The sequence below is a fragment of the Emericellopsis atlantica genome, assembly GCF_019669845.1.
Source record: "Emericellopsis atlantica unplaced genomic scaffold F5Z01scaffold_53, whole genome shotgun sequence".
In the NCBI taxonomy this organism is placed as follows: Eukaryota; Fungi; Ascomycota; class Sordariomycetes; order Hypocreales; family Bionectriaceae; genus Emericellopsis; species Emericellopsis atlantica.
In genome coordinates this window covers 1-12,186 of record NW_025764755.1, presented here as the reverse complement: position 1 = coordinate 12,186, position 12,186 = coordinate 1, and the positions used below count along the sequence as shown (strand labels likewise).

General features: G+C 55.3%; 7 protein-coding genes across 7 annotated transcripts; 5 read left to right on the top strand and 2 right to left on the bottom strand.

Moving 5' to 3' along the window:
* Window positions 1–62: 62 nt before the first annotated feature.
* F5Z01DRAFT_640960 (uncharacterized protein) lies at window positions 63–1,055 on the bottom strand (the record flags this gene model as incomplete). Its single annotated transcript, XM_046262554.1, has 1 exon — window positions 63–1,055. The coding sequence occupies one exon, from the start codon at window positions 1,053–1,055 to the stop codon at window positions 63–65; it is 993 nt and encodes a 330-aa protein (XP_046113599.1).
* A 337-nt stretch (window positions 1,056–1,392) lies between these two features.
* Window positions 1,393–2,835, top strand: F5Z01DRAFT_684451 (uncharacterized protein; the record flags this gene model as incomplete). The annotated part of the gene is made up of 4 exons (XM_046265928.1): window positions 1,393–1,485; window positions 1,538–1,673; window positions 1,724–2,399; window positions 2,451–2,835. The coding sequence occupies 4 exons, from the start codon at window positions 1,393–1,395 to the stop codon at window positions 2,833–2,835; spliced, it is 1,290 nt and encodes a 429-aa protein (XP_046113598.1).
* Window positions 2,836–3,240: 405 nt separating this feature from the next.
* Window positions 3,241–4,356, top strand: F5Z01DRAFT_678466 (uncharacterized protein; the record flags this gene model as incomplete). Its single annotated transcript, XM_046265447.1, has 4 exons — window positions 3,241–3,774; window positions 3,826–3,925; window positions 3,978–4,186; window positions 4,240–4,356. 4 exons carry the CDS (start codon window positions 3,241–3,243, stop codon window positions 4,354–4,356), a joined length of 960 nt encoding a protein of 319 aa, XP_046113597.1.
* A 723-nt stretch (window positions 4,357–5,079) lies between these two features.
* F5Z01DRAFT_754276 (uncharacterized protein) lies at window positions 5,080–5,626 on the top strand (the record flags this gene model as incomplete). The annotated part of the gene is made up of 1 exon (XM_046267103.1): window positions 5,080–5,626. One exon carries the CDS (start codon window positions 5,080–5,082, stop codon window positions 5,494–5,496), a length of 417 nt encoding a protein of 138 aa, XP_046113596.1. The 3' UTR covers window positions 5,497–5,626.
* Window positions 5,627–5,973: 347 nt separating this feature from the next.
* F5Z01DRAFT_668423 (uncharacterized protein) lies at window positions 5,974–7,955 on the bottom strand. The gene is made up of 5 exons (XM_046264348.1): window positions 7,395–7,955; window positions 6,650–7,340; window positions 6,537–6,604; window positions 6,235–6,484; window positions 5,974–6,180 (listed from the first exon to the last, which is right to left on the bottom strand). The coding sequence occupies exons 1-5, from the start codon at window positions 7,893–7,895 to the stop codon at window positions 6,080–6,082; spliced, it is 1,611 nt and encodes a 536-aa protein (XP_046113595.1). The 5' UTR covers window positions 7,896–7,955; the 3' UTR covers window positions 5,974–6,079.
* Window positions 7,956–8,125: 170 nt separating this feature from the next.
* On the top strand, window positions 8,126–9,038 carry F5Z01DRAFT_631207 (uncharacterized protein; the record flags this gene model as incomplete). Its single annotated transcript, XM_046261774.1, has 2 exons — window positions 8,126–8,395; window positions 8,448–9,038. Coding segments are annotated over 2 exons (861 nt in total), but the record flags the coding sequence as incomplete, so codon positions are not given.
* Window positions 9,039–10,902: 1,864 nt separating this feature from the next.
* F5Z01DRAFT_668419 (uncharacterized protein) lies at window positions 10,903–11,746 on the top strand. The gene is made up of 2 exons (XM_046264347.1): window positions 10,903–10,974; window positions 11,018–11,746. The coding sequence occupies exons 1-2, from the start codon at window positions 10,920–10,922 to the stop codon at window positions 11,458–11,460; spliced, it is 498 nt and encodes a 165-aa protein (XP_046113593.1). The 5' UTR covers window positions 10,903–10,919; the 3' UTR covers window positions 11,461–11,746.
* Window positions 11,747–12,186: the final 440 nt, after the last annotated feature.

The window sequence follows — 12,186 nt, the reverse complement described above, 5'->3', positions numbered from 1 at the left end:
ATGCTAGCAGCGCGCGTCCAATAATGGCCCTAGATATCTCGTGTGAAAGGCAGGGCCCCTCATCAAATATCTTCCATCCAGTTCGGGCGGTATTCGAACCAAAGACAGCCTTTGCGCTTGGTGCCGCCCTTGCCACCGTTGTTGCAGTCTTTGAAATTCTCATACATTAGATCATAACAGCCGGTAAAGTCTTGCTGTTTGTGGAATGTGCATCCTTTGATCCAGAAGACGGAGTACTGGTAGATTTCATCGTTGTCACCTTCGTACAGAGACGTGATGCTGTCCGACTCTTCCTTCATCTTGTGTTTGCTATACTGTTCGCAGAAGTCCTTCGCATTCTGCTTATGTGTGTCCTCCAGGGTAAAGTAGACGCCATCTTTGCGGCAGAACTGAAGCGAGTACTCATTGTCCTCGCGCGGTTCGTCCCCCCCAGTCGGCAAGACCGTAGTAAAGGCATCTGCTGGTGGCGTACTGTAGGTCGCGAACGTTGAATGTAGAGTAGTCGGCGTGGCTTTCGATGGAGACGAGCTTGGAGAACGGAGCGCGGTACTCGTCGTCTGACGCGTATGCGTCGCAGAGGGACTTTCGTCCACGCTCACGCTGGTATGAGTGTCAGTCGGAGAGGTCGTTGATTCCTGCGTTGGTGTGTGGGTAGGGGAAGGGGTGGCTTCGGAGCTCTTGATCTGGGCGGTCCCTATGCTGAAAAGGGAGGATGCTATGCCAGGCACCGTAGACGTGGGATCCAGGTCGGCCGTGGGCGTAGCAGAAACGGCTCGCCCGTCAAGTATCAGCGTAGGCGTGCACGATGAGGTAACCCAGGTCGCTGGCCAATCCACGTCACCCACGTACGGGATGGTGTACTGTGACGGCTTGATTTTGTTGATATCTATCCCCGGGTTGAGTCGCTCGATTTCGTCATAATCTCTGAGCTTCAGCGCATACAAGGCATCGATGAAGATTTCCCCCGTCTTCACGTCCCACATGCCCACATCTGGTTTCCTCACGCAGGCTGCGGCCGCCAAGGCCACGAAAGGGGTGATGTAGGCGACCTTCATGTCTATCGAGTCCAGTCGCGGCGTTGGCTCTCTACTCGTGCCTCTCCACGGGGCTGGCTATATACAATCCTCCGACTGCTTCCAGCGATCGCCTCCATTAGTCTGTTTTGGCCGTGCCAAGGCAACGGCGTCGTGGTACCTGGGCACGGAATCCGAGACCGCGGACCTCTGAGGTCAGGGTGCGAGTACTTCAAGACCCTCATCTCCTTTTTCTGCTCTTGGTGAGGCACAGTGTTCCTGCCCCTCCCAAATATACCCGGGGGAACGCACGAACTTCTACACACCAAGCCTGGTATCAAGCGGGGTGGATTCTTAGATCATGATATCTTTTCGTACTATGACGCCCATGCTTATGGCTCTATTGCCTCTGCGCATGGCTTTGGCGGAGCCACCGACACAGCAGGCGCTCGACGCATTTCCCATCTGCGTGGTGAGTCTGCCGCTGGCTTTGGCACAGTTGCAGCTAACATGGTGCATTGAAGAGTGATTGTATCACGGCAGGTATCTTGGAACAGAGCTGCGACGCGGCTGACCTCCAATGCATCTGTGCGAGCGATACCCTTCGTGCGTACCTCGGCGCATGCGTGGGTGTTTCTTGTACGCCTGCGGAAGCTCTCTGTATGTGACGAAAAGACTTGACTGGTCTTTGCTGACCTAGCTATTGGAAGCCGCGAGGAATATCACCACTGCCCTTTGCCATTCCTCGGCACGAAGTCGATCTGGTCAGCTTGTCGTGGTGGCGTCTACAATGACAGGTCTGGCCGTGGCCTTTGCCACGGCCCGCCTTGTTTGCCGGCAGTGGGTGGTCGGATCTTCGCTATGGTTAGATGACTGGCTGGCCCTTGGCGCGACTGGTACCATCATCGCGAGCGCTTTCATCAATATCTACGGCCTGGCTGGACACGGGCTGGGCCGGGACATCTGGACCCTGTCGGCAGGCGAGATCACCGCGGTTCTGCGATACTTCCATACGATAGCATGGCTGTACTTCCTGGACACTGCACTGGTGAAGTTGTCTGTCATCGTCTTCTACCTCCGCATTTTCCCTACTGTCGCCGTACAGAGGCTACTCTGGGGCACGTTCGCTGTGACGTGCATCTGGGGTGCGACATTCATCTTCGTGGCTGTATTCCAGTGCCGACCCATCGATCACTTCTGGAAGCACTGGGATGGGATGCATCAGGGCTCCTGTGTGGATGCGAATGCTGTGGCCTGGGCCAGCGCTGCGACGAACATTGCCCTCGATCTATGGCTTCTGGCGGTGCCGCTCTGGCAGCTGCGCACTCTGCAGCTCCATCGGAAGAAAAAGATTGGGGTAGCCCTGATGTTCTGCGTTGGGATCTTGTGAGTCGTCCGTGTAGCCTCGGACGGCTTGTCGCTGACACGATTGCGCAGCGTCACGGTCGTGAGTGCCCTTCGGCTTCAATCCCTCGTCACCTTTGCGAAGACCTCGAACATGACGTGGGATTACTATCCCGCCTGTCTCTGGTCCACCACAGAGGTCACGGTGGGCTTGATGTGCGCCTGTTTCCCGGCTGTGCGGCAGCTCCTGGTCAAGGGGTTCCCCCGCCTGGGCGAGTCCGTCCGAACCAAGACGAACGGCCTGTACGGGCATCGAAGGCACGGAAGCACATCAAAAGCTGTGCACTCGAACCAGCCTGGGACACGGACAACCATAATCGTAGACCCCGAGGCACACCACCAAGGCGTGAACGAGAGTGGAATCATGGTGGAAAGAACGTACCATGTTCTTTCCAACAGGACCAGCACGGCCCCATGAGCACAAGGTGGGGTAGGACGCCGACGTCGGAGCGACATGTAGTTCAGCATTAGTAGTCAATTGGCCGCGCCTGGCAACCATTCACAGACCCACTCCTTACGACCCCTGAAGTGAGACCTATGCTATGGTGCCAGCTTCTTGGAAACGATCTGGCTGCAACCTATCAAAGCCGCTCGCACTCGTGGTCTCACAATAGATACGTCGTCCACTCCAGGCCAGACCTAGCATCCGTACGGAGTCTGGGCAAAATTGGACAAAGGCTCTGTACGGCATGAAATGGTCGCACGTATCATAAATGCCTTCAATGCCCCCATCAGGCTAGGCCCACATACAAAGAACCAAACCGCCGCTTCCAGCACCTACGCACGTAGACCAGGGACCGCAGCATCTGCGACGTGCTATGCGATGGCGCAACAGTCGCATAGCCGCACCACACGCATGTGGATTAGCGATCATGAATTAGCGATACATCAAGCACCAAACAAGACCAGCCGCGTTCCCGGAACCGATTGCGCCGTGGCTCCTCTAAAATTGCGCAAAGAGAGAAAGGTCGACGAGACGAATGTGGACAAGACGAGGCTACAAACCCCTTCTTCCGGCACAGACTCTGCACTACCACTGCAGGCAGGAAGCCCATGGAGGCGGTACAAGGCGATACTATCCCTATTAGACATGGGCGACAAAGTCATCGTGGCGAGCGAGCGCGCGGCCCCAATGAGTCGCGTTGGCGTGAGGCGGTTCCCCCGCGGCAACCAGGATACTGAGACGCTATCCCGGTTGCGTGAGGTGCGGCATGCCAACATTGTTGCTGCGCTTGAGGCATTCCAAGGCCAAAAGATACTCTATATCGTCTTTGAGGATATGCATATGCCCCTTGATCACGTAATACGGTGCCCGCGCCGACGGACCAGCGACGAGGTAGGGACGATCGTAGGGCAGGTATGGGAGTCTCGCGCCGCGTAATTCCCGATTCTTTTCTCACGGGCCTAGATCCTAGACGGACTCGATTATCTCGACTCCCATCGTTGGTGTCATAGTCGTCTGAGCTGTGAGACGATCCTCGTTCAGATGGCGGGCGACGTTAAAATCGGTCCGTACGCGCTGAACACCCGCTGCAACATGGAGGCTGACTGTGTAAGTAGGCATGCAGGAGCTCTGCCGTGCTGCTAGCTCGAAGGAGCAGCAACAGAATCTCACGGACATTGGCACAATCACCATGAAGCTCATGCAAGGGTACGCGTTAGAGGAGGGAAAGGTGGGCGTGGAGGACCTCAGCGATTGGCAGGAGTCGAGCATCCTTGACTTTCTATCGGCTATCACCTCATCGGATAGGGCTGGTCGACTGCGCAAGGTGGGCTATAACCAGTCGTTCCGATCACAGACGCGCAGAGCTAACGGGAGCAGAACATTTTCCTTGTACAGATATGGGAGAAGGATTCTCGGTGGCCGAAAGAGATCCTCTGCGATCTCTTCCACACGGCTCAGCTGTCCGTGCGGAGGTACTACCACTACAAGCCGTAATGCATCGTATGGTTTCCAACTTCTAGTATAGTAGTCTGACAGGTTAAGCAAGGTAATCCTGCGATCGCCAGTCTCTTCTCTTCTTGACTAGAGCTCGTCTAGATAGATACAGCATTGTGCCATAGCTCTGGTCGCAGTGAGGCACGTTTTCTTGATGCGGACGAGGAGCCCGTCTGGAGCATATGTCGGAGGCTATCGATTTGACAAGGCATATTTCAGGCAAATACGGCTCGTACGGCATAATTTAAAGGAATGACAAACACATCATACCTGTCCGGGCGACGAGTTCTCCAAAGGCGGTGGTGTTGGAGTAGCGGCGGCGTGGATATTTCGCTGGCCGGTGCCGTGGACCAGATATTGGCAGCGCCATCTTCCATCCACTGCTCGTCCTGCCGTACGTGGCCACTTGACCATTGTATTTAGGACGTACTGTAGTACAGAACGTGAAACCAATAATATCGAGCACCTCTCCGACGCTAAGGGCTACATGGAGATAAAAGCACGCGGTAGCTATCGCAGTGAATACTCGGGGGCACAGCCACTTGTTCACTTGTGGTCGGATACACTAGCAATCTACTTCCAGCCGGCGAGAGCAAAGGCACATCATATAAGTAAACGCCGCTGGCAGAATTAGTGCTTCTGCTATATAATAGCACTCTTCTGCGCTCGTCGACGTGGCAAACGTGCAAACGTGCAAACGTGCAAACGTGCAAACGTGTTCTGATGGAAGTCCTCGCGCCGCAGCGACGTCACCGCGGGCGCCACGTTCGGACGACGTGGTCGCCCGAGGTCGTCATTCTAGAAGTCCTATTGACCATTCGGGTGTCCAGCCATATATTCCATGGCGTTCGGGCCGAGACCGTGGATCAGCTCTGGGATTGGGTGGATGTGGAGAGTCTCCTATGGGTTTTGGACACCGGCACAGAGTTGACACTGTGGCGAGACTTTGAGGCTCGCCCGCGCATCAGCAACATGGACTCCACCCATCGCATCGAAGCCATCCTCGGGATGCATGAGTCGGCGGGTAGCAACGTGTACCTAGGCGTGAAGTGGAGAGACTACGGCTGTCCCACGTGGGAGCTCGAAGATGAAATACCCCTGCTTCATCTTGCAGGCATGCCCGCACCCGTCACTCTATAGGGCGTAAAGAACAGCGCAGAATGGCTGGACGTCCTCGGAGACATATCATAGCGCCACAGCTTGTTCGGCACATCCGCGTTGGCTGCCAGAATCTGGCCGTGGGGGCATCATGGGTACTCGGAGCATCACGCGTCTAGCGCAGTCGTTATAGACACCAAGCACTGAAATTTTTCTTAGTCCTCTCATGATTTCCAAACCTATTCTTTCCTCACAGCCTTCGATATCCTACCGTGGCGGCATGGCAGGGGTGCATTGCTCCCAGATTGTAGTAGCGTTAGGATGGTTGTTTGAGTCGGCCCTGAGTCTAGTCTCATGGTAAGTTGCGCTCGAAACGCGACTATCGGCCCTCGAAGCACACAAAGCTAGCGAGATTCGCGGCTGTTCGAGCATGACGCAAAGCTACCGGCATAATTATCATTCTTGTCCATTTGCAAAGCATGCTCGAGGTACTGTTTCACTGTGACTGATCTCGTGCGATGCTACGGCATGCTACATGGAAGGCGCGACTTGGTAGCGTCTATATTCATGCCGTATGAAGCTGTGCGAATCCTACATAAATCTGCGTGATAGCCCCCCCACAGCGTCAAACAGGCTGAAAATCAAGATCTTGTAACTCGAACCCCCTTGAAAGGAATCCGCGGAGAGAGAGGCGGACCTCGTCACGCAACGCTCCCTTGGCCGAGACTAAACGCAGTTAGCAAAGCCACTATGCAGGGCCGAGGATCAGAATTGACTCGCCAACTACCAGGGTCCGCTCGTTGTCACCTGTGCCATGATTCCTCATACCGGTTCGGGATGTGTCTAGCGCCGAGCTTTCTTGCACCGCGTCGGTGGTCGTCCGGCCCTCTGTCACCTGCTGTTCTCTTAAATTCGCTTCCGCGCTGAGGATCTCCCAGACGTTAGGCACCCCTGGGTGGATCGTGAAGCGTCCGTGGCTCGAGGTCTCTGTTTCCATTTCAATACCGTTGTAAACAGACACGTGGAAGATCTGCTCGCAAGGCGTCTGTCAGCTGCTTTCCTCTGATATATGGTCAACGTACATAGCTTTCTCCTGCGCCGTCTGCGTGGAATAGATCATTGATGGTCGGCGTGACAGCCTGCCGTGCGTCTACAGTAGTCAGCGAGGCACCCAACGTCACAGCACGCCTCATACCAATATTGTTAACATGCCATAGTACGTGAACGCGCCTTGTCTTGCGCTGGCCCCGCGCTCGTCCATGTATGAGCTTTTGGAGGTGTGGAAGAGCGGCCGCAATGCCAAAATCCTGCACGAAGAAGAGAACATGTTCAAAGTCCCAGACCCGCAGGCTTGAGCCGTGAGGGCCACTGAACAGCATCCTCGACTGGACGGATATGTCTCTGTGTAGCTCGGCCCGGTCGTGGAGGCGGCTAGTGAACCCTTGCCGCCGCTGGATGAACAGCTCGAACCGCCGGACTGGGTATGGCGACCAGGATGTGATGGTGAATGGGTGGCTCGAGAACAGGGATACTGAAGGAACCCAGATATTGACGTACTGGCCCGCGTCGATAACCAGCGGCCTGGACACCGTGATCGTTGCCTTCACGGTGCCGTGACTGCTCGTGACGTCGATACGCGGCAGTGGTAGCCCTAGCTGCTTGTTGTAGAGGATGGTGCGTCCCAGTTGAAATAACGTGAGCGCACTGACGAGGCCCCCATACGCATACATGAACGGCCACCGAGACCATGCTACCGCCCGTAAGTGCATGACCGTACCCGCCGCCACGCCGCCAGCCAGTGCTTGGTGCAGCCGTACGAAAAGCTCGTAGTACCGCCGGCGCAGGATAGGACCGATCAATGTTGACAGGAGCAGAAGACCGGCGGCCTACAATGCGTGCTCGTCAGCCGGAGTCCGTCCAAATTCCACCAGGTCACTAACTGTTACGGGATACACATCAACCGAGTTGCTCCTTTCCATGGAGACGCCGCGCGCTACGACAACAATGCTATGCAAAACGACATGCGCTGTGGTCATGAGACCGCAGGCCCGATGTACAAGCAAAAACGTCCTCAGTCGAAGGCCGAAAAGGTCAGCCAAGAAGCTCAGGTGCATGGAAAGAAGCAGTGGCGCCGCATTCACGAGAGCGAGCTGTCCTGCTCGCGACATATATAAGCTTGTCGACTGGGCCCCAACGCAGAGGCCTGCGACGTTGCTTGCGACGTACACCACGTGCGTCAGGGTGAACCACACCGTCCACGGCCCTATGTGAGAATGACGACCGATGGTGAATCGATGAAAGACGAGCTTCCGGATCTGTAAGAGTAGGAGTCCAAGACCGCGACGCAGAAGAGGCAGGATGCAACTAATAACAAAGAGTGATGTGAAGAACAGACCGGTACAGATTGCGTAGAATGCCGGTGGGCTGACTTTGTGGATCATATTCTCCCCTCCTCTCCGTGGTGGTCGACAAAGAGGGCACGTCACAAAGTTCTATCAAGGCCTATCTTAAGGAGGAAGCTCTGCAGTCGAAACTGGACTGCGCCAGCCACTTCCAGGCAAAGCCCCACATCTCGACAGGAAGTGGTTTCACGGCCCCATGGTAAGTATCTATATACGATCGAATGTCTGCGCTTCGGTCGTTGCATGGTGGCAGAAGAGGAGCATCTCCAATGCACGCGTTACGTGATCAAGCTATACGCAATGCCGAGGTCTACTATAGACTGCGGCTCGAGGACAGGGAAGACGAGGGACGCGCGCTTGCGGCATGGCAGAACCAGAAAAACAGTCTTTCATCCGACCACGCACGGCGCTGTGTCCGCGGTCTGCTGAAGAATACCCTTTTGAAGGAGGCTCTCGACCCTCTCCTCGATATACCCGGTATGCGGTCGGGGCTACTCATCAGTACCATACATAAGCTTTTGACAGCCAAGGCTGATGAGGTACCTTGCCCGCGCTTCTGAGTGGCGTCCGTCCTGACTAAGCTGTACGCAGGAAGCCAAGGCGTATTTGGACCATACACATGCCCTCTGGGTACGAATAGCGGGAAGCAAGGAGGCCACAGCCAAACTCGAGCCCGACGACGTGCAGGCTCTGCACTTGCGCTGTCCGCGGTTCTGCACGAGCGATGCGGCCTTGATCCACAAACAGATGGAGCAGGGCATAATCTTCCGCGCCTTCACTCCAAACGAGCGGAGCGCCGCACTCGCGGAGATTCTCAGCATCGAGACGATTATAACATCTCTACACACCTTCTCCCAGGACATCCACATCCTCCAAGTCTGCGCCACCAGCATGCGCCATATCGTGACGCCGCGAGGCCAGACGATTCGTCAGGCGTTGCTGGGCTGTTACAGGCCAGTAGAACGCGCACAAGAGAGCAATGACACGGCCTCCGCAGCTGGCATTGCTATCCAGGAACTATGGGTATTCATGCTCGGCAACCTCCAGGGCATGGCGAACCCTACATCAGCATCGAACAAGAGACTCGCAGGACCCATCACCGAAGCTTCGCACGATATTCTAGTACAGGCGGCGGAGTATGCGCAGCAGCTGGGTTTTCGGTCCACGGAGATACAGAGACTTGTGCATGCGACGGAGAGAGGGTCCGGCGACATTGCCGATCCGAAGCGCTGTCACAGAACAGACACGGTGCCGGCCCTACACAGAGACGCCCTGGCCAGCCTCGTGGTCAAACATACCACTGAGCGTCTGTCCAGAAGGTGCGGCCGTCCGAAGAAGGACAGCTACCAGCTTGACCGGGGGCTGCTCACTCGCGGCAACTTGCAGGCTGACCTGGCATCGCTCGACGTGCGTGGGCCGGAACTCACATCTTTCTTCGTGCTGCGGTGTCAGTATAATGCCTTCTTCGGCTTAGAGTATAAAGCGTCGAGACAAGGGAGTCCTCTCCCTAATGCGGCCGAAGAGTGTCTATCAGAGCCGACAAGAACGTGCTCTCCGCCTGTAGAGCGCTTGACACTCGAGCAAAGCATTCAAAACTTCAGGAAACAAAGCGTAGAGTCTGTACGGGCGGGGCTTTCGCCCATCACCGAGTCCAGCAGCGTCACCTCTTCTAGGGAAAGCATCGCGCCTGGCCGTGCCCAGGCAAGCCCGTCACCGGAGCCTATCCGTGTTCTGTTTCGTGCGTACTCGGACGGGAGGTTTCATACAATCAAGCAGGTTGACGCTGGCGACCCTACGGCTGTGCTGAAGGCAGGTCGTGAGTTGACAAACCAGAAAATGATGCTTCTATCCGTCGATCTAGGTTTTATTAGCCCCGAGCAGTGTTTCGAGACCGCTCTGGTCTCCGATCTGCACACAATATTCACTCTGCCATCCAACGATTTGAAGATTACGCCGGAGTTGGAGAAAGCAGTGCAGCAGTTGAGAACCGATGCAACGCGAAGGCGCAGATGAAGCGGTGCGACCAGACACACCGCGATGGAGGAACATGGGAGTATTGAGCAGCGGTCGCCGCCGGTGAGACGTGTACCAGCATGAAATTCCACGTAAAATGACACTATTCAGCCACAATTACGAATTTGTGGTCTGCGTACGCCAGTAGATTGTAGCTAATATAACATTTCGTCCCAGTCTAGCGTCCAGCTTTAGCATGCAAGTGACGATTCGCTATCCAATGGTGCATCTACCTGAGATTTCTTCCTGCAGAATGTCGGCAACCTCCTTATGAGCCCTGCTGCTAGATAGAAAGAGAGCAAGTTTCAGCCCCAAGGGAGTTCTTGTAATGTGACTTTCTGCTGCACACGCGACAATGCCTATTCATCAAGCGCGGGATGTATACAAAAGGCTACTCACACCCAGCTGATCCTCCTACGTGGTGTAAGGAGCCTCGGGGTAGCGATGTTCGTTCACTCCTCTCCACTCATTCACGCCAAGAAGAGCATCTAGAGTAGTTTTCAGCCTAGTAGCCGAGCTTACGTGCTATCTACAAGGCCTCTCCTTTCTGTTGAGTGTAGGATGTGCTGCACGAAGGGTCAGCGCACTTGGCCCATGAATTCCTCTCTCTCACTGACAATAGGGAATCTAGATGAGCGGAGACCTGAAACGGCCACTAGATGAGCACGTCGCCTGGATAGTATGGTCCGTAGTTATGCCCTTGCCACTGTTGAACTGGACGACGGCCGCTACAGACCGATCATGTATAGGGCTGTGATCTCATTCCGGGAGAGCCACTTCTGGCTGGTCTCCGCCCGAAATCAAACAACGTCCGTCGATGAGTCATGTATAGGAAGACACAGGCTGTTTCAGAGGTGAGTGAGCGTTAGATCCTCCCGTAGAGGCACCATAGCTCCGTGCCCATAAGCCCGGCTAACTACAACCACAATAGGCTTTTCTCTCCCGAGGGCACACGTAGATCGGTATCGGGACAGGCCGTACATAATTATTTAAACACATCGCCCGAGCATAGATTGACGCTTTTTGAGGTACAGCGAGACACGACGTGAGATGAGTTCCACGAGTGAATGGGCCGGCAGCGACGCCGAAGGCACTAACCTATCTGGTGAGGAGCCTGTTCCTAAGAGGAACCACCTAACGTGCTCTAGGCAGTAGTCAGCGAAGTGTGGACTCGCAAAGCACCAATAGCCTCGTCGACTTCATCAACGACAGCGATGCCCTAGGCGAGACGCAGTCCCTCGACTCTTCCGAGGATGACAGCCTGTATAGAGGCCGGGCGCGGCAGAAGATAGGCTCCAACAGGTACCCACTGGAACAGTTAAAAATAGCCATCTATCGAAGCCTTGAGTTGCAGGACACGATTATACGATTATCGAAGGCCTGCAGATTCGACGCAGCAGACCACCCGTGTGGATACATGGATTCCATTTCCGCCATAAGCTTTGCAGCAAAGAGATTGCTCCGTGTTCAGAACAGCATGATTCTTGGTATTGAGAAAGCCGCCGGTCGGAGAGAGAAATACTTTGGCCCGGAATCTGGGGGTGGGGCACCCATCTTGGACAATAGAGACGGACAGGATGACGGCGACTAGCGTCGGTGAGCACCATGCACCCGCCGTTTCCAGCTGCCGATGCAAAGAGAATAGACGTACAACTTCATTGGATGCTCAAAGACGCCTTAGAGAAGAAGCAGTGGTGCAAATGACGCGGAGGGCCATGTACTGTTTCCACTGCTGCTCGCCGTGTTTGCCTCGCCTCGGGCGGGATAGCTCTGCAAGCAGCCGGCCGTCGGACGGACCCTAGCGTACTTGATGTACCTACGCGAGGCCAGGGGTGGATTCGGGGAGGTACTGCTTTACCACGCCAGTGCGTGATGGGGTAAGGGATGGGTGTTCACGGATTGAGATGGCTCGTCCAGGTGGCCTGCGCAGGTGGCCCCTAGATACCATGGGCCATTGCATGTTTCGCTTTGCGTACTGTACAATATCACGGCTATCGGTGCCGTTGAGGCAGCAATGACGAGTTAGAGACGCGTAGCACAATGCTGAGACTCGCCAACGTGTGTACAAAATATAGATCCATCTCGCTACGGCAGCACAGAACTACACGTTACCCGCAGCTTGTTGAGCACAAATCCCTTTGCTCCCCATCCAATCAGTGAGCTAGACCAGTACCACGATATCAGTGTAACGAAGGCTTTCTCGTGTTGCGTGTACCAGCAAAACAACATCAAGTCATGCAGGCCGCCGTTGCAAACAATGCATGGCCCAAGGGGGCACACTCCACGCTGTGACGCAGAGTCAGGGGCGAAGACATGG

Coding starts and splice junctions, on each gene's coding strand:
- F5Z01DRAFT_668419 (XM_046264347.1), top strand. CDS start 10,920: ATGAGTTCCACGAGTGAATGGGCCGGCAGCGACGCCGAAGGCACTAAC. Junction 10,975..11,017: donor CGAAGGCACTAACCTATCTG/GTGAGGAGCCTG, acceptor AACGTGCTCTAG/GCAGTAGTCAGCGAAGTGTG.
- F5Z01DRAFT_668423 (XM_046264348.1), bottom strand. CDS start 7,895: ATGATCCACAAAGTCAGCCCACCGGCATTCTACGCAATCTGTACCGGT. Junction 6,605..6,649: donor ATGGCATGTTAACAATATTG/GTATGAGGCGTG, acceptor TGACTACTGTAG/ACGCACGGCAGGCTGTCACG. Junction 6,181..6,234: donor CGAGCGGACCCTGGTAGTTG/GCGAGTCAATTC, acceptor AACTGCGTTTAG/TCTCGGCCAAGGGAGCGTTG.